This window comes from Sardina pilchardus, chromosome 12 (genome assembly GCF_963854185.1).
Source record: "Sardina pilchardus chromosome 12, fSarPil1.1, whole genome shotgun sequence".
Lineage (NCBI taxonomy): Eukaryota > Metazoa > Chordata > Actinopteri > Clupeiformes > Clupeidae > Sardina > Sardina pilchardus.
This window is the reverse complement of record NC_085005.1, coordinates 28554287-28581786: the sequence shown is the minus strand read 5'-3', so window position 1 is coordinate 28581786 and position 27500 is coordinate 28554287. Positions and strand designations below refer to the sequence as shown.

The window sequence follows — 27500 nt, the reverse complement described above, 5'->3', positions numbered from 1 at the left end:
ACACAAAGGCTGTAAAAGGCCACTGATTGCTTGCCACACTAAAAAGAATGTACTTCCGAAGGGCATAGTGTTAGTTGAAAACAAACATCTAATATAATGTACAGTGTCGTTTTAATCATAAATGCATAAATTGGAGCTCAAAACAACACGTCTAGTTGATGCTACAATACTCAGAGTCTCTGCATTTAAGGATACATGTATGGGGTTGACCTCACCGGCTGCCTTGAATAATAAACATCTCAGGATGTTTATCTGCCGCCCCACCTAATGGAGTTTTTTAATGAAGTTTTTGCACCAGACGGAAATTCCATTAAAGATCCTCAAACTGCGGCGCATACTCCAGCACAAGACACAATTTAGTCCCAATAATGAATTCATATGCAAAGCACTGGCTGCAAAAGCTTTCAGCGTCCATTAAAGGCAGTCCATTTGTTGCTTAATTACCATCCACCTTGCTTTCTACTGTCTCTGCCAATATTGTGGGGGGGAAAAAACAACCCACCACTTAACACCATGCTAGTATGTTGAGGGTTGTTTGCTTTCTGTTTGCGGTAGCTGTGTCTTGCCTTAGTTCCATTCTCTCCCTTCTCTCCCTTCCCTCGCGTTCCCGTAGATGGAATCCCAGTCTTAGGCAGCTCTTATTTCATTAAATGAAGTAAATACCTGTTTCTCACTCGTAGGGATTTACCGAGTGTGTCCTTGCAGAGCCAATCGGATACGTTAGGAGATTTATTTATTTATTTATTTATATTTTCCTGGGGTTTGTATGTGGTGACTGAAGGATGTCCTCGTATGCTCAGCAAATCTGCTGAATGGAATAATTGGCTCCCTGGGGGGAGTGGATGAACGTGGGCTCCTGCAAGCCGTGAAATGGGGGAGCGGGGGTGGGGGTGGGGGGGTCAACAGGGGGGGGGGAATCATCTGCAGAAGGGAACGAATCAAGTGAGATGTCTTTAACAATTCTCCAACCTGCATTGAGTTTCAGGTCGAGGGAAGGTGCCAAGGTTGTTGAAAGAAGTATCAAAATTAACGCCATCAAGTGGTGTTTTTCATTAAAGGAAAGAATTGTGGCAAGGCAATTTGGGACTTCTCTATTGAGACTGGAGGAATGAAGCAGGTGTTTTTTTGTACGTGTGCCTGTGTGTTGGCATGGGCGTTGGAATGTTGCCTGGTTTTTGTGAGGGTCCAGGTGAGGCTCCCTGGCAGAAGTTAGCGCTTGAGTGGTTGCCAGGATGCAGGTGCTGTGGTTTGGTGGTATGGGGTGTGTGTGTGTGTGTGTGTGTGTGTGTGTGTGTGATTCATCGGTAAGCCTGACGGGTGGTTGCTAAGGCACAGGAGGTAGGCATCGGTGATGTGCCAGGCATCTGTTAAGGGCAGCTGCCCTGGCCATGGCAAAGGGAGTGAGTGAGTTATGCAGGTTAGAATCACCACAACAACACTGCACTTCATTGATGTAAGGCTTCCTCATTTGTAGTTTCACGAGGGCCAGATGTTGTGTGGTGATATTGGGCGGAAATAAACGCTCATGTCCGGTGCTTGGGGGCAAACAAAAAATAAAAAATCATGAAAGGTAAGAAGATTGTGAGATCCCAGGGCCGGGGCTCTTGTGTCCCAGACCACAATAGCATATTGTCTCCCGCCTCTCAGAGCGCCTGGACAGATGGGCTTTTATGGAGCCAGCCAGATGTTCCAATGAGCTGGAGATGAAATGATAAACCTGGGAGAAGAGAGGAAGTAATAAAAGCTGCATCTGGCTCCAAAACCCGGAGCGGTGGTCTCCAGTGACTAGAGGAGCGCAGTCGCCCGCGAGACATGTGCAGCTCGCCGTGCAGCTCGCTGTGCTCTTATCATATTGATTTGTCAAGCGTCTTTCTTTGATCTCTTCATTATGTTCACAGCGTGTGTGTGTGTGTGTGTGTGTGTGTGTGTGTGTGTGTGTGTTTGGAGAGAGGGGCATTTTGGATGCATTCTGGATTTGTAAATCCAATTGTGTCTGAGGCCAGACCTGAATAAAGTAAGATGTATCCTGGAGAAATTGACACCCTCTGACCTGTTTTGGAGGTGTTTGTGTGTGAGTGTGAGTGTGTGTGTGAGTGTGTGCGTGTGTGTGGTGAGGTACATTTAGTGTTTATGTTTTGTATGCATCACCGTTGTTGAATGATTTGTGGTGGGAGGCCTAGTGAGATGGTCAGTGGTTTGCGGTTCCTCCCCTGCCCAATTTCGGATGACCTTCTCCTGCATGTGTTTGTCAAATTAACATTGACGAAAAGGCTCTTCGATTTTTCCTCCCCTCACCCCCTTCTGTCGCTTCCCCTGGCTTTCGCTTTGTTCCTCGGCCTTGTGGGCTCCATGTTTAATGCATGAGGATTGCCGAGACTTTACTCAGTTCTGGCCCTGGCCCTGGTGCTGCTCTTGCCTGGAGAGGGTGTATGTGTGTGTGTGTGTGTTTGTGTGTGTTGTGTGTTGTGTGTTGTGTTGTGTGTGTTGTGTGTGTTGTGTGTGTTGGTGTGTGTGTGTGTGTGTGTGTGCGTGTGTGAGTTTGCGGTGGAGGACTGCGGAGGTGAAAGCCTGATTCAGATCTCAGCTGCAGGAGCCCTGCTTCGGCCAAGCTGTTAGTATTGCACAGGGTCAACCCAACTGGGCCCAGGCTCTTCTGCGGGGGGGATGTGTTAAAGCCCTACAGTATCAGATCTTAAGGATTCAAGGTCATCTCTCGTGTCCAAGCAGAGCAGACGAGTGTGGTTGGGGTTTCCGGTTGGGAGTTTGGGTTTTGTTAAGGGGTTTATAATAGGCTAATAGGCCTCGTGTTGTCTTAGCTTATTATTCAGTATTATTATTCATAATACTACTAATAATAATTATCGGACACTCTTATCCACAGCGGCTTACAATGACCTAACTACCGGGGCAGTTCTGTGAACTGACCGCTTGACCGCCGCCACCCTAGTTAACGTCCTTCTCTTTTGTCTTTTGTCTTTGCAGCGGGGGCGACGTACATCTTCGGGAAAGGAGGCGGCCTCATCACCTACACGTGGCCCAACAACGAGAGGCCGAGCACAAGGACGGACCGCCTGGCCGTGGGCTTCAGCACCACCATCAAAGACGGGATTCTGGTCCGCATCGACAGCGCCCCGCGCCTGGGGGACTACATCATGCTCCACCTCGTAAGTCACCGCCCTCGGCGCGATATCGCTCTTCTCCGTGTCCGTCACTGTGTGTACAAGGTTGTCAGCTGTTGTATAGAACCTCAAAGAGCTATGACTCATTGGAACACTTAACTAGCTTTGTGTGGAGCAATTGTCAGTGTGATGATTAAATTCACTGGTATCAGGATGACCTTTCAGATAGAGGTCTCTTGTTAAAAAATTTAATTAATCATTGAAATATCTCACTACATATGATTAAAGTTGGGGGAGTCGATTGTCAGTGGCCTTAGGTATAATATTAGCTCATGATTAACTAATTAATGTTGTTCTCATGAAAGAATGTAGCACTAACCTTAAAGGAATAGTTCGGAATTTTGGACATAGGACCTCATTTCCAACTTTACCGAGGTGATATAGGTCGGTGAAGACCGTTTTTATCGCGTTTAGCCCCTTCCTTCAGTTGCAGCGTCCCCCTTTGCTAACGCTGGTTTTGAGCTAACACATTTCTACGGTAACATCAGTCTGACATCAACAACAGTCTTACTCACTCCACCGCACACCCAAGACAAGTCAATTAAATCGTCGGACTATCGATATACATGTCCGTGTTGATAGAATAATTTTAGAAATAAAACTAACCTTGCAACTCAATTATTTATTACATTTTGAGGGACTAGTTTCTCAATATCAATCCGCCACTGCCATACAGGGAACAAAGTAGGCTATTGCAATGCGATGCAAGGTTCGTTTTATTTCTAACATGGTTCTATCAACACTAGGCATGTGCATCGATAGTCTGACGTTAAAACGTATTTGTTTCGGGTGTTCTGTGGAGTGTTTTCAGTGGCAGGCTGGATGTTACCGTTGACTTGCGTTATCTTGCACCAGATTAGCACGAGATGAACGCTGCAACTCATAGGAAGGGCAGAAATTCACTGAAAATGGTCTTCACCGATCTATATCACCCAGACTGAGTTGGAAATGAGGTCCTATGTCCAAAATTCCGAACTATTGCTTTAACCTCATGCCTGATCTCAACCCTGAGTCTAAGTATGTCTTTTATGAACATTCTCTGTACTTACTTACAAAAGAATTGCAAATGAATTAACTGAACAAAAAGGGAAGTGCACAAAACCTCAGGCTAGTGCACTGCGCACAGTAATGCTGCCCTCATTGGCAAATCATCTCCATTTCTTAGACTCATTCTTCACCTTTATGTGGCAAGTCTGCCACATCCTAATAGCAAGGCATCTGGAAAATAAAATACTTCTTTTTTTTTTCAAACGGGCAACAGAATGAACTTCTTATCAGGTGTAGCACGTAGTCCTGTGTGGTGGTGCAGGTGAGGGTGCTGATAGGCAGGGGAAATGGCCTGGTTTGAAGAAATTGAACAATTGCGGCAGCAGAGCTGGGAGTTTTAAAGAAGTCTGTTGCAGTGTGATGATGTGCTAGCACTAGGCTGCCATCTGTGCTGTGAACAGAAACCCGTGGCCTCCATATATACTTTGTTTCACCCAATCCTGCAGCAAGAGAGAGAGACTAGGGGGAGGAGGGGTGTGACATTCAACACTTCTCTACGTAATGTCTATTTTAGTATTATATTTCTACCAGTAGTCTGTCAGATCAGTTCTGTCAGATTAATTAAATCATCTTCAGAAAGGTCAAATCAAAACAAGAGTTGTGTGCTGTCTTTTTGATTTCAACTGAACTGAAGCTTGAGGCATGGCTGGATCTTTTAAGACGTGACATCTGCAGGCTAATGCATCTAGCGATCATCAGCACCAGGCCAAGGAGGAATCACAGTCGACTAATCCATGTTTACAGACACCAAGGAAAGCACTATCAGTTTCGTCAATGATAGCCAGTCGATCTCTAAAAGAGAGCTTTCAGACGATACAGATTAGATTGTGTCAATAACAATGTTTCATTGGCAAAGAAACTGGTCATCTGAACTGAGGTTGATGATGGAGGGGAATCAAAGCACATCGGATATTAATGTCGGGGACCTTTTATCTAGACGATTCGGTATTGATTTCTGCTAAGCTCCGAGCCTTGTTCTGTTTCGGTCTTATCACAAACCAACTCTTGGCTCCCATCCAACATTGTCATAGGAGATGGTTTGGGTAATTAATCATTATAGTCGCTCATTATGTATGGAGGCAAGAAATGCTTTCACATTTATCTTTTTTGGAAACTCCGGAGCTTAGCATTAATTATTTGTCTTCTGCATTAGCTGTATCTAGGTTTGGACTTGTTTTTTAGTCATTTACATAATTAGCTAATCAACTTTATTTTGCTTTTTAACTAAGTGGCAGGATTGATTTGAATGTCTAAACAATTAGACACTTTGGCGCACATACTTTGGCCAGTTTTGTGTTAGCACATATCATTGTCTTATTCCGCCCATAAACTCCAGCGTGACTCTTCATCTGCACGTGTTTTCTTCTTCCTCATTTTACAACAATCATTTCAAGGTCCCACTGCAATCAATGAAAAAAGCGGCCACACAGTGAAAGTGCATTTAATGAGTTCTCTGTGTTTTAGAGGTGAGCCAGTGGAGCATTGCGCTGACTTGCACACACACACACACACACACACTCTAGAACAAAATAAATGAAAAAGAGAGAGAGAGGGGGGTCCAACAGAGAAGCGATGGAAGAGGAGAAGAAAGCACAGATTGTGGCAAAGACAGGGAGTGCAAAATCCAGTTGGACGCATGAATCATATGTGCGTTTTCCTACGATTATATATCTTTTAAAGAAAAGTGCTGCCCTCTCACAGTCATACGTGGGGGCACCCATTCAAACCCAGGGATTAAAGCTTTTTCCTACGGTTGGGTGGACGAGGTGTGTTGTGGACGCTGAGTGTGTGTGTGAGAGTGTGTCCACGCGGGCATACAGCTCAGCCGGTTGCTGTGAGCGAATCAGGGGATGGGAGGGTGTTGCCGGAGCAGTTGGCTTATCCATGATTCACACGCAGTCGCTCACTAGAGTGCATGGCTCCAGGTGACAATTACTCCAGATGAGCCAATGTGTGTGTGTGTGTGTGTGTGTGTGTGTGTGTGTGTGTGTGTGTGTGTGTGTGTGTGTGTGTGTGTGTGTGTGTGTGCGTGTGCCTCTGCTGCTTTCCCTTAGTCAGGCCTTAACATGAGAGACACAGAGAGACACAGAGAGTGCAGAGTGCCATTGGCCCCTCAGCGCTGGCACATCACAGGCAGAAGGCATCTGCTGCCACACACGCTTTAGCTGAGGCTGCGGCTTGAGCTTTTGTCATTGCTGAATATGTTGAGCTGTGTGTGTGTGTGTGTCGGTGTGTCGGTGTGTGTCAGTGTGTGACTATTTGTGTGTGAATGTGTGTCTGTGTGTGTGTGTGTGTGTGTGAGTGAGTGAGTGCGTTTTTCTCACTCGGTACCATGACACGATGACGTTTCATTTCAAAAACTTGAGAGCCAGCTTTCACTTAGCTGTGCATTAGTGTAACGTGGTTGGTATCCATCTCACAGGCCTTTCATATCGTTGTTGTGCGTCTCTTCTAGAATGGCAATTAGGTTAGGGGTGCGAAAGAGATGAAAGCATAATCGATTTCCTTCTTTCTGTGCTCTCTCATCCTTTCATCTATCTTTGGAAATTAATATCTTTCAGGTCTCGGTCCTGCATCTTCAAACCACCCGGTGCTGGAGAGACCTCTGTGCGTCTTGGGATCATGTATATCTGATATTATGCGAAGGCTGTATAGCATTAGAAATATCTGCTGCAATATTTCTTTTTGCCACAGTACAGCTAGTTCTTTGACAATGTTAGTGAAATTTTAGTCTGTCATAGACGCAGAGAATATGCACAATCTTCAGACTTGTGGCATTCTGTTAGAGGGTTTTATTGAGAGGGCTATAAGCCAGTATCTTCACGCCATGGCAGCTGCACAGTGAATCCTATCACCCGCTTTAAGCTTCCTCACTTTAATTTAGAGAGGGCTGGGAGGAGGGAAAAAAGGTATGGTTTCTAGGTAATTGAAATCCCATTTCGAGACAAGCGAATGTAGTGGGGTGTGAGGGAGAAAATGAAAGGAGGGCAAGGAAAATATTGCATCCGTAGCCCACCCTGAATATATCTCCCTGACATTCCTGTTACAAACATGAGATTTGCTCCCGTTTTCATATGTGTGGCTTTTGGGGCATGCCATCCATTTTGGGAGAGTGTATTTTTGTTATATTGTTATAGTGTGGAGACTGGGCATGCATGAGGTAGAATAGCATTAGGATTGTCATGATGGATGGTCCTAAATTGCAGTGGACCCGGCGGTTTTGCATTTTACTTTAAGGGAATGAAACTGTGTTTGTGAATTGCACTCAGTGGGCAGAATAGTCTAGTCTGATAACACCATTGTGCAACATTGGCGAATTGTGACATATTTTTCATATTTTGTCAGGCTACTATGTCCCACAAGGTATATACTATCATTGGCAAATGTGTTGTTGAGGCCATTTCTCTGAGTTGGCATGAAGCTAAATCTATTCTATCCCCTCTGCAGCGACTGCGTCTGTGAGTCCATTGTCCCTTTTTGAAGAATACATTAGCCGGTAATATCACTTGGCCATAGTCCTAAAGTGTGGAGAAGCATTTTAGGCTGAGGAATCATCTTTGTTATAAGGCTATAATATCATTGTTGTTGCATCACCCGCGCAGAGAAAGAAAAGTCTCGGCCGGCAAAAGGAACGGGTGGAGTTGCTTTCCCTGTGATGATTTATTTACAGCGCTTCATGGCAGATCGGGCCATGAAATTTAAATAGACTGGACAAGCGAGGAGGGACACAGCGCTGCTGTGTGTCTGGTGCCGGGGCCCTCAGCTCTCCGAGACACAGAGAGAGAGCCGCCCCTCCTGTGTGTGTGTGTGTGTGTGTGTGTGTGTGTGTGTGTGTGTGTGTGTGCTCTCCAAGTGTGTTGTGCTGCCTGCCCTGACGACAATGAAGATGTTCCAGCATCAGGTGGGGGAGGCAGGATGAGAGATCAGTCACCTTGCAACAGCCCCCACGGGCACACGGGGGTGAGATGATTGCACTGTTGTTCGCACTTGAGATGAGGAGCGCCGGCAAGGAGAGACGAGTAATAGCTGATAGCGTTAGACAAACAGAGCGGCATAATCACGCCATGCCCCGCAGCACAAGTCCAAGTCAACTTCCTTGACATGCGTTTCATGTCATGAGAGAGGGCGAATAAGAAGAAATTCAAACCAAAGCACCCTCCACACCCCACCACCACCACCACCCCTCTGACTGATTCATCATTGAGCTGCCTTTCGGCTGCGGTGACATTAAACAGATGCTATCACCATCAACAAAGACGTGCAGGAGACTATTAAACTATCTTCTGAGCTTTAATCGCTACAGATCGATCTTGCATCACTGCTGAGGTTTTATGTATTCAGAAGGCAGTTGCCTAAATTCACTCTTGTCTGCTGTGTCTGAGTGCTTACAGTATTACATTCATTAAGTATATGCATACTGTAAGTTAAACACCCAGCCTGTATAATTGGAGTGTTTGAGGGTTTGATATTAGAATTCTCCGTGGGTCTGGGTGTTCTGTGTTTTAAAAAGTTAGGGAGGGTGTTCCGAGGAGAGTCCACGTTGTGCTTCTGGCCTCCTCCGTGGGCTAGTTCTGACAGAAGACAGCAGCCCCCCGTCTGAGTGCAAGCTCATTAAAAAATGATGGAGAGTGTGCGCGAGAACACCAAGGGCCTCCGTGTCTTATCACCTCCATTCCTAGCAAAGCCGTCACTTTGTCACCAGTTCTCTGTGTCTTCACCCACTGCTCTCTCTCCCTTTCTCTCTCTCTCTCTCTCTCTCTCTCTCTCTCTCTCTCTCTCTCTTTCTCTCTGTCTCTCCAACGCTTACTTTCTCTCTGTTGCATTAGAGAGACGGGTGGATAAATAAATAAAATGGAGAAGAGAAGAGAAGCACTTTTAGCAAATTGGCTGCGTCTCGGATTATCGACAAGAAAGGATGATGAATTGCAGTTGCTCAAGTGATAAACTTCAACATTAGAAAATAAATCTACTGGAAGTGGGGGAGAAAAAAAATCTATCTGCTGCTTTCAATATCAGCGGTAGACCGAGAGATTGGCTCCCTGCAAATGTATTCATTTAGGATTAGGCACCTGCTGGCGAAAGCAGCAAGAAGTTTCTTTCTTTGGTTTTTCCCTCACTGAAGAGAGAGAGAGAGAGTGAGAAAGAGAGTGGGAAAAAGCAGGCAAAGGAGATCAAATGGAAAGAAAAAGTCTCGCAGACATAACAAAAAAAATGTCTCTGAGTACTTTTGTGTTTTTACTGATTTGCCACACTTTTTAAATTTCACTTGAAAGGAAGTCAGTGAACAGCTGTGTCGTTGCTCTAACTGCAGATTAGATTGGAGGAGGGTTTCGTGCCTGGGAGCGCAATTGAACAAGAGATTGACGAGCTCAATATCACACACGTTGATCACAAATTAACCATTGAGCTAATTAATTAGTGTCAAAATATCAACAAAAACCTTTTAATTGGGAGCCGCTTATTAAACTGAGCATGTGTTCCCATGCCCTGTCTGAAGCAATAGCAACTGTGTCACCATTTCAGGAGGGTTATAACTTGGCCATTTAAGTGAACATTTGCTTTCGTACCCTATTCACACTGTGATTATTATATGTTACGTTATTATAAAATCAGCACTTTTATTTCACATTACTTCTAGTCAGTGTGTTCAGTGTGTGTGTGTATTTGCGCCACACTTGTACAGAGTACATGGCAACTGTTGACCCCAGCCTCATAAATCTGTCTTTTATCATTTAATAAATGTCCTGTTTCCTGTCAAAGTTCTCGTGTTTCCAATGACTGACGCCCAGGCAGCTATTTTTTATCCCCCACTTTCCCGTTAAAAGCCATGTTCTATCTATATAAAGCCAAGCTGGAGACAGTGTGCTTATTGGTTTGGAGAATCGACCAATGAAAGGTCGCAGACCTCTTTACCTCAGTGGAACATATCGAGTTGAGAAGCTCATGAACTCCTGACTCTCCCGGAGTGCTCACATGGCCTCTGACATGCCCCAAGGTCGACCCCCCCCCCCACACACACACACACACACACACACACACACACACACACACACACACACACACACACACACACACACACACACACACACACACACACACACACACACACACACACACACACACTGGTCAGCGCTGGCCCCTCTGACTCTCCCTCCATTAGCGCATGACTCACCAAGTTCAGGTGACTGATGCGAACATGGCCGACATCAATAAGTACATGGACTCAAGTAAGTCACCTAACGACTTGACGGACATTAGAGACGAAGAGCGAGAGCGAGAGGGAGGGAGGGAGGTCTCTCTGACTGGGAGGCCCGGCGACGCGTCCGGTCGGCGGGAGAGAGAGTGGGAGGCTGGGAGCCGTCGCGCTAAACTCAACTCCTCATATTTTATTTAGACGCACTGCACTGCCCTGAACTCTCTGCCCCCACGCTCCTCATTCTTGTCCCTGTCAAACAAAAAACCCACCTCCTCCACCTCCTCCTCCACCACCTCCACCTCCACCTCCACCACCACCACTCTCCTCCTCCTCCTCCACCACCACTCTCCACGCAGAGACAGACACACGGCTGCAGGTGATCTTTTGACTGGGCGTTATGACGGCAGAGCCTCGGCATCAGCGGAGGTGCTTCCGCGGTGACAGCCATTCGTCTCCTGACTCCACCGCATGAAGCTGTGGCCTAATTGACATACTGACTCCACTGCATGAAGCTGTGGCCTAATTGACATAAGTAGAGGAGTAACTGACTCCACTGCATGAAGCTGTGGCCTAATTGACATAAGTAGAGGAGTTACTGTCTCCACTGCATGAAGCTGTGGCCTAATTGACATAAGTAGAGGAGTTACTGTCTCCACTGCATGAAGCTGTGGCCTAATTGACATAAGTAGAGGAGTTACTGTCTCCACTGCATGAAGCTGTGGCCTAATTGACATAAGTAGAGGAGTTACTGTCTCCACTGCATGAAGCTGTGGCCTAATTGACATAAGTAGAGGAGTTACTGTCTCCACTGCATGAAGCTGTGGCCTAATTGACATAAGTAGAGGAGTTACTGTCTCCACTGCATGAAGCTGTGGCCTAATTGACATAAGTAGAGGAGTTACTGTCTCCACTGCATGAAGCTGTGGCCTAATTGACATAAGTAGAGGAGTTACTGCTGCTGCTGCTCCTCCAGAAATTATGGCAGGCACTTTGTGGACTTCACCTGAATGCATATCAAACTTTCCATCACTTTTAAAATCCTACAGTGTTTTATATTCTTCTTCAGCTCTGCATATGTTGTTCATCGCATCAAATATGAATCCAGTTGGACGTTTGATTGAGTCGAGGTTGATTGGTCCGGTGAGCAGATCATTTGGTGCCCTGCTGATGGCATTTACAGTGAATCACTGGTCGAGTCAGAACGGTCTGCATCGGCTTTGCAAACCCTGTTTACTTCATCAAATAGAACTCGGTCAGAATAATCCATCTGGACAAGTTAAGGCCGGTGCAATGGGTTGGTTAGATGTGTAAAGCGCTGGAGTGCCCTCTGTGAGTATTGCTGGTGAGCGTTGTTGCAGTCAGCCAGCGGTGGATTTGGAGCACATGAGAGTTCCTGTTGAAGGAAGGGCTGCAGGGGAGAGAGGCCTGGCGGCTCATTACGGCTGCACGCTGGATGCCTTCATCCCTACAGGAGGGCCGACCGCCTCCTTCACCTGCGAGCGGGCACGTACACACACAAATAAACACACAGGATTAGACGCACACCACTTGCACACACTTGCTCTCTCTCTCTCTCTCTCTCTCTCTCTCTCTCTCTCTCTCTCTCTCTCTCTCTCTCTCTCTCTCTAATGCTTATGCACTCAGTTCTTCCATGCAGAAAGTCACAATTATGCACAGAAAAGCAAACAGTTGACACACAGAAATGTGGGTGCAACTCACGGTGTTCCACTATCTGTTCATGTCTTTCTGTGCAGCCATCCACCATTTTTCATTCACTGTCCACAGTTTCCTCCCGCCGTCACCTCACAGATGCCTGCTCTTATGCTTTGAGATCAGCCAGTGAATGTCTGTGGGTGTCCATAGCTATCTGTGTGAACGTCTGCAAGGGAATGCTAGCCAGCTCATTCAGTATGCTCGCCAGCTCATTCAATGTACTCACTAACTCCTTCAGTATACTCATTAGTTCACTCAGTATATTTAGGAACTCATTTGGTATGCTCACAACTCACTCAGTATACTCACTAACTCCTTCAGTATACTCATTAGCTCACTCAGTATATTTAGGAACTCATTTGGTATGCTCACAACTCACTCAGTATACTCACTAACTCCTTCAGTATACTCATTAACTCACTCAGTATATTTAGGGACTCATTAGGTATGCTCACAACTCACTCAGCATGCTCACTAACTCATTTCCTATGCTCAGGCTTATGAAACCGAAGATGAGAGAGCGAGAGAGAGAGAGAGAGAGAGAGAGAGAGAGAGAGAGAGAGAGAGAGAGAGAAAGAGAGAGAGAGAAAGAGAGAGAGAGAGAAAGGGGGGAGAAAGTGTGGTCGTGGCTGTGGTGTCAGGTTCCAGGACAGCAGTATCTTTGGAGAGCACCATGCTTTTAAAAGGAGCCATTTGCATAGTTTGATAATCAGATGCATTTAGCTTGCGCCTTACTCTCTTGTTTGCCTTGAGAAATGGCTCGGCGGTATACACGTGTGTGCGCTCGCTTATTATTTTCTCTCCTCTCTCCTCGTTCTCTCCTCTCTCTGTATTTCTCTGGGCCTCTTGAAGAAGCTTATGAGCAGGAAGAGAAGCGGAGCCATTTGCTTATTGTCTCTCGACTACGAGCCCCGATGGCCGAGTGTTTGTGTTTAAAAAGCTCATCCTGCCACGGGGTTTTACACCTCCCCCTGAAAATGAGCAGCGCGGGCTTCTCTGGCGAAGGCTTCCGTTCCGTGCGGGATGAGATTGCCTTTCAAATGATGGCCTCCACCTCCCCATTTGTGCTTTTAGAAATGACTGCTGCCTAAAGGAGGGTGAGTCGAAAATTAGGCCTCTCTGGATTTAGGTCTGTCTCTCAAATAGCATTTCACTCGGTTGTTTATGATGGGGGGAAAAAAAGAGGATCCTTTTTGGAAATAGTTGTGTTTTTTTTAAGGATGGGTTTCTTTTTTTTTTTTTCGCTCTTTCTGATAAGCAAGCCTCGGCGTGGAGCTGTTGAGCGTAAAAAAGACGATCATACAGAGAACGAGCCTGTGCTGCAGTGAGCAGGCTTTGATCTCCTTGAGTCCATGGGCATTGACAGTCTCCTGAAATAACCCTGCGCGTGTGAGTGACACGTACATGCAAACACACACACACAGTCTTGGCAGAGAATAAGACACACGTACATACAGGCACTTGGGCATACATACTTGCACATGCACACTTATGCATACATACACAAGTACAATCAGTCATACTGTACATAGACACATCCAGTAAGACATGTACACTCACCTGCACAAACACACACACACACACACACACACACACACACACACACACACACACACACACACACACACACACACACACACACACACACACACACACACACACACACACACACACACACACACACACACACACACACTACTTATCTCGTCATGTCCTCCCTGGTGTCTTGCCTGAGATAGCATGACATCACCTCTATTTTAATGGGAGTGACCTCATCGCCTCATGAATATGGATGTCATGGCTGCGAGCGCTTTAGCAGTTTCGTCTTATTTTGTGCGCTACAAATGTGTCAGTCCCAAGTGTCTCCGGGCGTACGCTCGCCCTCAATGTCCACGACAACGGCCACATTTGTCCACTTATTTATATGCTAAGATGTGTCAGAGTCCTCTGCAGTTCCAGTGGCCACAAAGCTGACCAGATGAAGTGAGCAGAAGAAGCGGCTCTTGAATCTTCTCAGCTCACAAGTCTTTTTTATATGATGTTTTTTTTTTTAACCATTATTAAAGAGGAACTATGCAGGATTGGCGATTTCATCTCTGGTTTCGGTTTCGTTTTTTCTCTGCAGAGTTTCCCCGACAGCTTTAGCGTGTATATTTATACATGTATAGGCTATATTTAAATATATAAATTGCAAGCGTGGTTCTTCGTCTCAGACTTCCAGATGTAAACAAGGAGCGATCGTCTCCTGCAGAAAGTTGCATAGGGTCTCTTTAAATAAGCAGTATTTAGTGTTTGAACCGGTGTAAGACAATTGCTGTTTGGACTCGGAACTCTTTGCAGCATTGTGCTGTAACTAAAGCTGTTCCAAAATATTTGATGGCGCCACTGGTCAGAAGTGCTGCCGTTTTCTGTGTTCTCGCCCTGATAATCCTCCTGTAAGGTGGCGGAGGGCCAGCGAGACGAAAGAGATGCCAGGGGATGCCAAGAAGTGCCTGGCACACAGAGGAAGTGGAGCAGTCACAATGACAGCGCTGGATTGCCTTTCCCTGTCTCTCTATCCTCCGGAGAGACGCAGGGAGACAGCCGACCTACATAGATTCCTTCCCCATTATCAAAACCATCATTGTCTTCCTTTTTTTTTCTTCAGCTCTCTTTTTCTTTTGAGAGCGCAAATGCTCTCTGTTTGAAAAGAGCCTCTTTACTCGGCTTGTCTTCTGGCGGTTTCATCAGGTAGCAGCACTCAGAAACCCACCTGGACCACACGCCACGCTGGGTGTTCGCACGGCGGTCAACTGGGTTTCCACGCCTCGGCTCTGACTCCGTATGAGATGTTCTGGGCTAGCGCGCACCGGGGGGTCCAGCTCTGGGCTTTTTGATTTTCACACGAATCTCAAGTGTTTCACGGAGCCTCCTAGCTAGTCTCTTTGATTTGCTTTTCTCTCTCTCTCACTTTTTTCTTTTTTTTTATCAGTATCCTCCCAGTTATTCCGTGTCAAGACATTATACAAATTGATTTAACCCTCTATTTCTGGACTCGCTCTCTCACTCGCTTTATTTCTAGATGCAATATATATATACAGTTGGCTTGCTAGCATGTAATTCATTCTCACTGAAGAGCGCTTAGTGGCGAGTGTGGTTAGTATGGGGGCGTGGGGGTTTTGATGTGCTAATGCGGGGACAGATGGAGTGATGCGCTGGATGGCGGTCATGCATTAGAGATGGAGGAGGGGTTACAGCTCTGTACAGTGGGCTGGAGAGAACACCAGCAGCTGGCTTCCATCACCTTTCATGGGCCAGCCCACCATAGGCCCCAACTGAGGGGGCCCCCCACCTTCTATGGGGTGAGGTATACCTGCTGAGAGCTGGCTAGCCTAGCCACCTGCGCTAGGAACCTCAACCTACTGTAGTAACTCATTTCCAAACAGATGCAATTTTGAGCAGTCAAGCACAAGCACCAGTCCATACACAAGAAGGTGCAGATTCAGCCCAAACCCATCAATTTCTTTAGCGAACTGTCCGCGAATAGATAATCGGTAAACTTTGCAATGAAAGATCACAGGTTTTTAATCTGGCATGTCGGTGCGCTCATGCGGTGCAAAAACCAAGGCCAGCACATCCCTATTTACGCTTGGTGAGAGCTAATCTCTCCTGTCAGGCTAGCGGTGATTCACACTCCGCGCCATAATACCTGCAGCTTCCATGCTTTTTTTTTTTATGTGTGCAATACCATCCCATGCTGCCTTGGATTTCACACTGGATCACTGCTCTTTCATTCTCAAACCTCCCCTGCACAACCACGCGCGCACACACACACACACACATACACACACACACACACACACACATATATATACAGTACAAACACCTATACACATATACACAAGCATACACACACACACACACACACACACACACACACACATACACACACACACACACACTCACACACACATACACACACACATACACACAAACAAACAGCCATCGTTTATCCTGACAGTCCAGCATGGATCAGAGCAGACTAGCCAGCAGTCTGTGAATGCAGTCTTTGGCGCTTGGCAAGCAAAATGGTGTCCGTCCGCAGAGAATGAGGCGCCTGGGAGAGCAAAAAAGGCTCCTGTCTCTCTCTCTCTCTCTCTCTCTCTCTCTCTCTCTTTCCCCCATCGGCCCTTTTTTCTGCCTCATTGACGCCTCTGATGTCTCTCTAAGCTCACGCTGCCCATTTTTCAAACGGCCTTACGCTGCAGCGCTGGACTTAGCCACTCACCTGGCCTCTCTCTGGCCGCCAAGGATTAGCCGCTTTGTGCCCAATTTGTAGTCGCTTCTCCTTTTTTTTGGTCGTTGTTGTGGAGACTGGAAAGAGTGACATTTCTCCCTCTCTCTTTCTCTTGCTCACTCTCTCTACCTCAATTTCTTCTCTATCTCTCTGTCTCTCTCTCTACCTCATTTTCTCTCTCTCTCTCTCTCTCTCTCTCTCTCTACCTCAATTTCTTCTTTCTCTCTCTCTCTCTCTCTCTCTCAGTCTCAAGCTGAGAACTGTGAGGAGCACCATTGTTTGTGGCATCCCCACGTTTTTTTTGTTTGTTTGTTTGTTTGTTTGGTTTTTTTGTTTTGGATGACGGTGTATGAGCAGATGGGGCCTGTGAGCGTGCGCGTCCACACACACGGCTCTTGATGTTCAAAGCTTAGCACACCCAAGCGCCACTTGGCTCCGTGTGCCAAGGACTGGAGACAGAGAGTCTGCCGTGGAGCTAATTACTCTGAAGGGCCGCCGGGGCATGGAGCTTAAGCTCTGGTCTTCCATGATTGCTTATGGACTTGCCAACGCATGCACTCATTTGCTGTGACCATCTTTTCCACTGAACACTGTTGTCAGTGTCGAGCATCTCCCCTGTTATTTTGCCTCATCAACACAATTTTCTTTCTCACCTCTTCAGTAAAGGTATTTGCTTCTAAGCCATCCTAGAATGAAAGGAGGTGTAGTATAAAGGACAGGAGGTCCTCCAGGAGGTGTGTGTGTGGTGGGGGGGGTGCTTCAAACAGAAATGTGAAATACGTACAGTACCATGTTCTCCACATACAGAGCTGTATGCTCCTCGTGTGTTCCTTGAAGGGTCATTTGACAAGCTCCTTTTTTTTTTAAACATAGCCTTGGCTTATCTTCTCCTCAGGGTGCATAAAAGGGAAGGTCACCCGTGAAGTCATGGCATTTGAGCTTACTTCAGAGTTTCAGCCTCTACAGGGTCTTTGTTCTAGCCCTAGGCATCTTTTCTCTGTTAGTCATTCAAATTTGAATCTCATGATCCTTACCAGTTGAAAGAAGGAGATGTTCTCCTCCTAAAACTTTACATTACTCTAGTCTAAAGGAACATATGGCAAGTATCTGTAGAAACATTTGTAATCTACACAGCAATTTGCTCATTTTATTGTCACCGTTGTTAGTGGTGTCTTACCTTCTGCTAATTTGTCCCATGTCCCTGGCCCAGGAGGGTTTTTGAGAGAGTTATTGTTGTTTTGTGCATTGCTGTTTGTTGCCTTTTGCTGCTACCTGTTAATTTCCATGTTTTTGTGTCTGTCTTGATGATTCTTGTTTATTTCTGTTGTTCTTTGTGCCGTCTTATTGTTTTTGCTCTGTCAATGTCAAATGGCTCTGTCAAAACATCTCACCAAAAATGAGGCAGCTGGATAAAACTAGCAGAAATGTTGATAAAGATGTGCTGTACAGTAAAACATGGAGAGGAATGTTTTTTCCAGATAGGCTATGCCACTAATAAGAAAAAAAGGAGCCTATTTGTATGTGTTCCAGAGTGCTTTGGGTGGGGGAACGCTGCTCGTTTGCTATATAAATGTTGGCGTATGAAAATTGTTTCTCTTCATTAGTAAAAGAAAAGGGGGACATGGGTGCGTTGATTTATACAGCACAATTTTAAACCTGCTCTCTGAAATTGGTCGAATTCACCAGCACATTAAATTAAATATCTGCCAAACAGATTCCAATTTGATTACCAAGCTGTTTCAATTTCATTAGGCGAAACGCTAATGGACTTTCACAGCACTGGATTCCACTGAGCACAAATCCCATTTGGTTTTTTTCTTTCTTTCTTTCCTTTTTTTTTGCTTTACTTTTTTAATGAAGCCGACTAGCCCATGTGAATACCATAGACTTGATGGATCAGATTGAAAAGTCCCATCACTGTGTTAATTATTCTGTAAAAAAATCACACTTTATCGGCCCGCTTTGCATATCTATGTGTAATGAACCAACATCTGTGGTCATACGTGCCACAGCTGTTTGCTGGCCCTTGCCTACGTAATTATGAAAAACTACGTGGGTCAACGTCTGTACGTATTTTCATTTTTTTGCGGACACATTGCTGATATCTGCTTTGTGCCAGTTCAAACCCAATTACGCCGGTCAGAAACAATGGCTCTATCAGCCGAGGAAAGCGCGCTACAGTGCAAGTCATTACTGGGGCTAGAGTGTTATGGTTTCACCGTGGTGCAGTGGGATTGTAATTATGCTGTCTGAAATCAGGCCCACGGTCCTCCCCTGGTGCACAGGAAAGGCAATTTAAAGGAGCATTGAGAACTCGGCGGACATTCATCAGAGTTTAGGATTGCTACATTGCAGAGTCTGGAATGTTTGTACAGATAACCAGCGTTTTCTTTATAAAACTCTTTATCATTCCAGAGAGAAGCAAATGATTCTCTCACAAAAAGGAAAGGAAATGCTGTGAGGCTTTTGTAGTTGCAGGCATGTAAAATTCATGCTTCCATCAGTGAAGCCCTGTATATAATTTGACATTTTATTTTATTTCTTTTTCATAAGTGTGTGTGTCTGTCTGTGTCTGTGTGTGTGAGTGTCTGTGTGTGTAAGTGTCTGTGTGTGTGTCTGTGTGAGTATGTGTGAGTGTCTGTGTGGGTGCACAAGCTCAAATTGACTTCAAAGAGCTATCAGTGCTAGCAAGGCTGCTTATTAGAAGTGGACTGGAGCAACAGGGACAGAGGGCTTCTTGAATGAAATCAGTGGCACAAACAAAAACACTGCGATGTGCTTGACCGTGAACATGGAGGATGTAAGTGAGGCTCTTGATGTACACTGTGACTATTGTATCAGAGACTGATAAATTGTTTTCACATACAAAAAAAACACTCCACTCATGGAAGTCTATAAGGGAGTGGGTTTGAGCAGGAGCAGGAACGGACGAGAGGAAATGGGGAATAAATAATTGATCGTTCTGACCCGGCGCGATCACAAGGAGGATCAAAGTGGCGCTGCGGCGGTTGACATTGAGCAGGGTGTGGGAGTCAAAGCCATTACTTTCCACTGTGCCGCATACACCTGCGTTTAATATGCACCACCTCCCCCTCTTTTGTGTGTGTGTGTGTGTGTGTATGTGTGTGTGTGTGCGCGTGCGCACGCTAGACAAAAAGAGCGAGTGTGTCGTCCAGGGTTAGAGGCTAACGTTGACTGGCAGACCTGAACATTAACAAACTCTGTAAATGGACTTCAATTATCTAGCATTAGGTAAAGTGCCGTTTGTCTCCCATCTTGATGGTGGACCCACTCTTGGGGAGGGGACGAGGTCCTGGAGACTGTGTGGGTTGTGTTGTGACCGTGTGTTGCTTGGCATATGCCTCCAGGGGGATTGTTTGGTGAGTCTCTTGGGTTAATGTTATGAGCTTTGCATTCGTGTTCACCGAAGGATGCATTCCATTATCAAGCTTTTTTCGATTACTTATCGCATCGTCTCAGACTGATATATTGTCTCTGGTGATACATTAACTGCTTATTTTCTCTCGGAGAATACTTTCTGACAGCGTAGTAGTTTTGATGCATGAGGCAGTGGAGGAGCTAGGGCAGTTTAGAGGGGAAAACTCCAGTGATTGGCCATTCATGAGGAAAACAGCCTCAGTGATTGGCTATTCATGGTGCCTGTCTTGTAAAATCTTACCTTGTTATTGTGTAATTGGATAAATCACGACAACTCCCGGTGAGAATGACTTTTCACAAACAATTAATCCCACCCTCGATCGTAATGGTCTCTGACAACACTCGTGTGTCACATTTTCCTGCGCTCAGCACGTTAATGCTTACATACATACTAAGATGTATTTTTATTGCTACACAAATGCCTCACACGCACACACACACACACACACACACACACACACACACACACACACAGGGACAACCTGTGCGAATCTGGCAGGCTTTTTATAAAGCAGTGCTTATTTCCCTGGCATTCTGAGCGCATATTTGTTCCAACAGACACATTAAGGTGCCCCCCACTCCACTCCACACACACACACACACACACACACACCCCTCCACCTCTCATTCCACGCCTGCTGTTTTATTAATGCTGGAATTATAGGTGAGCAGAGGGCCGGTGGCAGAGCGATCGCTTCTGCTAATGACCGGCAGGCCTGGCGGTCTACGGCGGGCTACAAATGTTCCTGCCATTCGCCGGGTATCACCCTCACTTACCGCCCCGATAGATGAGATGCTGCTGGAGAGGCGCCTCGCGCTGCTCGTTCCGCTGCGTGTGGGTGGTGCTGGTGGTCGTGGTGGTGGTGGTGTTAGTGGTGTGTGTGTGCGTGTGTGTGTGTGTGTGTGTGTGTGTGTGTGTGTGTGTGTCTCTCGGTGTGTGGCGTGATGATCGTTCATCCTTCTAGTTGATTCCGCCTCCATCGCATTGCCTTGATGCCCCATTCAGGAGCTAAATTTAGATATGGAGTCGGGGGCTATGTAATCTACACGAGCACCATTTGGCCATGCGATACGGGATCCGCTGTCTGAGAGGGGACTTCGCAGTCGTTTCATGTCAACCTCGAAAAAAGCTATTTTTGCAGCCCATCTCTGAGCCCTAGTGGATTTGTGGTGCGTGTACGATATGATACCCCTCTCCTGATGGCCCCGTGAGGATGTATTCACTTTCAGTCGCGTATCTGTTAAGTGGAATCATGTTGCATTCTCTTCTTGTTTTCCCTCGCTCGTCAGATCAATTTCTTAAAGGCGTTCGCTTCCATCCCGATCAGAGACAGCGAGCGTAGATAGCATGTCTGCATCCTGCTAAATCAAAGGCTGGCTTTATCTCAGCCTCTCTTCATGGTCCGTCCAAGAACCTGTGGAGATGGAGAGACCACCCTTTCACATGGTCTCTGGAGTGGGCCTTCATGTGCATGTTGGCGTGTGTGGACCAAGCCTGTCTAGTGCAGAGGCTGGTTTGACGGGCAGTCTTCCCCGTGATGTCTCTGCCCGATACTGGGGGTTTGTTGGGAGGCCAGAGGCCCTGTGAGTGATTTGTTGCCTGGGGCTGGCTTTGTGTTGGAGGCCATTGATCGGCCGGGATTGGATCGCCGAGCTTATTATGGGTGTCAGGGAGCGCATCGTGCGGGGAACAATGGAACCCTCCTGCAGGCTTAGGGCTCCGCACAGCACCCAAAACTCAAATGACTTTTATCACTGTTCCATAACCCCCGACACACACACACACGCACGCACACACACACACACACACACACACACACACACACACACACACAAACACATACACAAACGCACACACACACGCGCGCACACACACACATACACACACACACACACACACACACACATACACAGGCACACACACAAACGCACACACACACGCGCGCACACACACACATACACACACACACACACACACACACATACACAGGCACACACATACACATACTCACTCCGACAGTGCAACCCCTCCTCCTTACAACCGAGCCCCTATCCCTCTTGCTGCAGGGAAGCAGCCCCAACAAAACGCTCCCATTTCCATATCTTTAAAAGAAATCCTCCACAATAAACTGGCACGCGCGCTCCCCGCTGTGCAACATTATGTACTACACGAGGCCGTACCGGCTTTTTTTAAAAATCATTTTGTGAGGGATCTACAGACAGTGATGTGCCAGTTCACCGGCATATTTGGGTCATCATGTGTTCTGACATGTATTGACACCGAAATCATGCGTCTTGCGAAAGATGTGACCCTTGTTTCACTTGTGTAATGAAAAATAAAATAAAATAAAATAAAAATGAAAATAAAGGCAGGAGTGGCTGGTGTCTTTGCATATTTTGCTCTCACACTGGATTTTTTTTTCGTATCAGTGAAGACAATGAAGTGCTCCCGTGCCTTGTGGCCCGTGGACCAATGAAGTGTAATTGGAAATGCCAATCACCTCTTCTGCAGTGGCAGGGCTAAGATGGATGCCCAGACAAAGAGAGAGAGAGAGAGAGAGAGAGAGAGAGAGAGAGAGGGAGAGAGAGAGAGAGAGAGAGAGAGAGAGAGAGAGAGAGAGAGAGAGAGAGAGAGAGAGAGAGAGAGAGAGAGAGAGAGAGAGAGAGAGAGAGAGAGAGAGAGAGAGAGAGAGAGAGAGCAGACATGGGGAGAGATGAAATAGCAGGAATAATCCAGACAGGGAAGGAAAGGGGGGGGGGGGGAACACCTACAAAGGGAGAAAACAGATATAGAAAGTGGACATGACACACTGTGTGAGAGGGAGGAAAGGGCAGAGAGAAAGAGATTAGGCAGACACAGACCCGAGAAAGGGATATATTATTTGAGCCCTGAGGAGCTGTCCTCCGCTACGGAAGGTTCCGGCAAATCCCAGCGGCTCTGCACTACACGGACCGACAGCCGTTTGTTATCGTCACCTCTCTCTTCGGCGGGGAGCGCCTGCGTGTACTATTTGCAATTACTATGGGATGGCGAGAGCAGGAGAGGCTCCCCCGGTGTCCCAGCGCAGGGGCCCGCGGAGGTCCCAGCGCTATCATGGCTCATTGTGGCCGCGATCAGACGAGGCGCGCCGGCACGCCGGCCACAAAGCAGCTCCGATGGAGCCAGCGCCTCGGGCCGCCCAGGTGCTGTGTGTGTTGTGTGTGTGTGTGTGGTGTGTGTGTGTGTTGTGTTGGCTTTATCTCCGCTCCCCGTTGGCCGCTATAGATCCATTCTCACCTTTTTCTCATCGCCATTGTTTTGTATTTCCTATGTGTGTGTGTGTGTGTGTGTGTGTGTGTGTGTTTGTGTGTCTGTGTGTGTGTGTGTGTGTGTATTTGTGTGTGTGTGCGCGTTACCACTGAAAAATAGAGTTTAATACAGCAGGCTGGTGATGCATTTGTCATATATTGGTTTTGTTCACGATTAAAGAGCAACATTGTTGTTTACAAGAGTGTGATGTCTCACAGGGGTTGCTGATGGTTGGAACAGAGGGAGGTGGATGCACATACAGTACATGATGGGGAATGGAAGGGAGGGGGGCGGGAGTGGTGAAGGTGTGGGTGTGGGGGAGGAGTAGATTCATTTGTTGTACAATCGGGCATAGTGCATCTACATGCTCCTGTTATGACAAATGACCCCCTCCACTCTATCCTTTCAGAGCAGGTAATTATACTACTCCTGCTTCCCACTGGGGATTAAAACAAATGACATAGGAGAGAGAGAGAGGGAGGGAGAGAGAGAGAGAGAAATTAATCGCTTCACATCATTGCTCATGCTTCCGTTTTTTTTTTTTTTACGTTTCTCTAAAATGCATGTGCGTGTGAATGTGTGTGTGTGTGTGTGTGTGTGTGTGTGTGTGTATCTGTGTGCGTGCATGTGTATCTTATTATTCAAGTAGAGTATAAATCTAACAGTGTATGAAATGTGTATACGCACCCAGGAAGTTGGAGTTGGCTATTTTTTCTCTGCCTTGTCTTGCACAAATACCCTTTAGTGGCTCTGAATAAAACATATGGATGGGTATATCGGCGCCAGTCGCCCGAGCATCTGTCCAAACGCTCGCTACAGCTCCGCTACTCTCAGAAGCTACATTAGCCACTGTTACATCAGTGCCCTAGTTTTTTTTTTTTTTTTTTTTGTGCTGCCTGCGTATTTTTATGGAATGACATTAAATAATGCAATGTGTACCCATCCCTGCAGCTCTTCCTGGATGGCTGGATGGTTTTGGTTTGTGACCTGTGAATAAGCATGGAAAGGAAATGTGTGGGAAGTACAGAAATAGTCAATTAGAATTGTTTAGGGGACTGGAAGTTGGAAGGTTCCGCCTGTTATTGTAGCTGGTGTTAAATGAAGTGTGTACACTTGTGCGTGTGATTGTGTGTGAGGCATGTGTGTTTTAAGACCTTCCTCTTCTTCTTCTCTCTTCGCCCCCGATGTACACAGGAGGAAGGCAAGGTGGGCGTCACCTTCAACATCGGCACGGTGGACATCAGCGTCAAGGAGATCTCGGCCACGGTCAACGACGGGAAGTACCACCTGGTGCGCTTCACCAGGAACGGCGGCAACGCCACGCTGCAGGTGGACAACTGGCCCATCAACGAGCACTTCCCCTCAGGTAGGAGACGGCCAGAGCCGCGGCCTGGTCTGGCCTGGCCTGGCCACACATGGACACGCGGCCCGCAGGTCTGCTGCTCTCTAGGGGAGCGCTGGCCTCTCACTGGACACCTCGTGCTCAAAGTAAAAGGGGGTCAGGGAAGCCGCTCCGACTTGCTTGCGTTTACAGATCTGTTATCGTCTCTACCCAGGTACCGATCATCTGTGGGTCCAAAAAGCCTCTTAGTTTTGGAGAGTAAGATACATAAACAAACAATTAGACCATCCGACCATTCCATATTCTTTCTACGTTTCTCTCTCTAGCCGTGCTGTTTGTGGTAGAGTTGCAACAGCACATTAACCTATTCAAGCTAACTCACACATTTTAGCACACGTTTGCGCTTGTAAAGTATCACCCGGTCAAGGAAAGAGCCATTTTTTAACATGTCCTGTGTCCTTTTAACTCAAAAGTGCAAGGGTTGCAAAACAGTGCAAAGAGAAAGCTAAATTGATGCAACAAGCACCCCATCATATGCTGATTTGAACTTCTCCCTGTGCGCGTACGGAGTCGTCCAATCGAGACAGCCGGTGTGTGTGAAAGCAGGCCGGGTCTGTGCCTTTGTCTCTGCCTGTTTGCACCTGGACATCTGTCCGGCTTATTTCAGGGGCAGCGTGAAGGGTACCCGAGGGTGCGCACGGCACGCTACTCCGTCTGAGCTCGACTACGCAGCCTGCCAAGGTACCGACACAGGAGCGCTCGTCTGCCCGCCCGTCCGTCCGCTCGCTCGCCCTCTCCCCCCCCTGCTCACACCTCTCCCCCTCTCCCCTCACCTGTGGTCAGCTGGGAATGGACTGGAGCCCGTGTCTGCATACAAATGGTTTGATCAGGCCTGAGTATGTTCAGAAGTACCGACGAGCCCCTTCATTTGGAGCTTAGGCATGTTCCGCTCAGCCCCTCTCCTGCCTGCCCACGCGAGCACAAAAAGATGCTGTAACGTGTCCTCCGCTGTGCCTCACACTCGATTAATTTGGCCTGGCTGTCCTTCTCCCTTTGATGTCTGTGTTGGGCTATAGCGTCCTCTGTGGACTGTCTGACCCCTGCACCTCTCCCTCAATTAGAGGCTGCCAGGAGAGCCACTCGCTAGCCGGCCTCTCGCTCTCTCCTCCTCTCCCTCTCTCTCTCTCTCTCTCTCTCTCTCTCTCTCTCTCTCTCTCTCTCTCTCTCTCTCTCTCTCTCTCTCTCTCTCTCTCTCTCTCTCTCTCTCTCTCTCTCTCTCTCTCTCTCTCACTCGCCTCTGCTGGGGAACACATGCTCTGGCAGGTGGACTCAAAATGGCTGACATGGAGCCCAGGAGAGACAGGCAGAGAGAATGAGTCTGTCCTGAGGAGCCCTCTAGCACAGCTGAAGGAGCAGCGCTGCGCTCACTAATGCGCATGGATCCTCTGCTGATCAATAGCTCCCTTAAAGACAAGATGCACCAATCTGGCTTTATGTTGTTGATATTTAGGTTCTAATCAACTAATCAGCCAATCAGATTACGCCTCTGCCTCTTACCATGGGCCTGAGGCAACGTACAGTATGGGAGGAGCTGGAATAGCATATGGCTCGGTCTGAGCTGCTTTAATGAAGTTCATGAAAAATATACTGGGTTAGAATGGAAGATTTCACCTTAGGCCTTTGTGGATAAGACCAAGTAGTCATTTTGTGGTTCTGACCTGATTCTAGCCCAGCCGGATCCAACAAATCTTTGACTCTTTTTGCTGAATGCCTGTCTGTTCTGATGCATGATTTGAGAAGGATCACAATGCCCGATTAGAGGACCTAACAATCAGTGTTCCATGCAGCTCTGGTCCAATGGGAGTGGACCTTTTTGTCGGCTGTCTACCAATGCGAGCAGTCAACAGTAAGAGCAGTCGTGCCCAGTTGAAAGGTGTAGTGTGAGACACCATGTCGTACTGTATGGGATTAAAATCAAAGGTGTCAGCTGAAACAGGAAAAGATAGTTTTGGGAATAACTGTTGTGACTGAGAATTGATAAGGAGAAAATCTAGTGTAGTGTAGTCAGTAAAGACAGAGCCATAAAGAAGAAGTCTGCCTATACCGTAGTGGTCAGATATGATTTATTTACAAAGAGAAGTGTTGAGCATGTCTGAGCAGGACATAAAGGCTGGCCTGAGAGGATTCTCACAGAAGCTCACAAAGCTGATACAACCCGGCCTGGCCTGCCTGACGTGTTCTTTTGAATTGAGCTGGAAATAAAGGCTTCAAGCCAAATACTTTTGCTATGTTTTTTTTTTGGTTTGAGTTCACAGCAAGTTCAAGACATCCATATAAGCACCTTGTGCTTTGCTCCAGAGGACTGTGGTGTTTGCTGTTTGCTGTTTCAGAAATTAAGGGAATTTTAAAATAGGCCTTATCGATTTTCTTAAAAAAAAAAAAAAAAAAATCATAGTCAGCACTCGTTCTCAAATTCCTTTTTGAAACAGATTAGTACACCGACACTGAACGTGTGCTTCTTGCATGAGCTTTGCCTCGCCGGCAGTGTGCAGTTGCCCTGCTCACCGAAGAATGCCTTCCAATCCAGCAGCTTTAAATTGCAGTTGAGCCATTAACACTAAGAGGTGTAAGCATTACCTACAGCTCACAGCAGTGATCAATCCATCGATCCCTTCGCTCCCTCTCCATCGCCAAACCCAAATCGATGTCCAAGTGTGAAGGCTCTCACAGTCACCACTGTTGTTTAGAGCCGGCAATTCAATAGTCGTAAATGGATAGTGCACCGAGGGCCCTCTGAAGCAGTGGGGAAGCTTTTTTTTTTTTCATGTATTTAATTTGCGAATCTTTCCCTGACATTTTGCGTTCCTTTTTGGATTCCGTTGGAATGGAAAACAGCTCGACAGAAATATCACATTTAGCAATTTCTCTTTTGTGTGTGTCGTCTTGTGTGCGCCGCTGGTAATTTGCGGGGCGTTCAATTGGGTGTAATTTGACCGTTATTGATTTGGTAGAGAGGAGGG

General features: G+C 46.8%; 1 protein-coding gene across 1 annotated transcript in view; it reads left to right on the top strand.

Annotated features, from left to right (window-relative positions):
* The window catches only part of LOC134097646 (neurexin-3b), a 257163-nt gene that overhangs the window by 192455 nt on the left and 37208 nt on the right, over positions 1 to 27500 (top strand). The window contains exons 16-17 of the mRNA XM_062550574.1: positions 2983 to 3164; positions 24333 to 24504. Coding sequence (XP_062406558.1) covers positions 2983 to 3164; positions 24333 to 24504 — 354 coding nt within the window. The remainder of the gene's footprint in view (positions 1 to 2982; positions 3165 to 24332; positions 24505 to 27500) is intronic.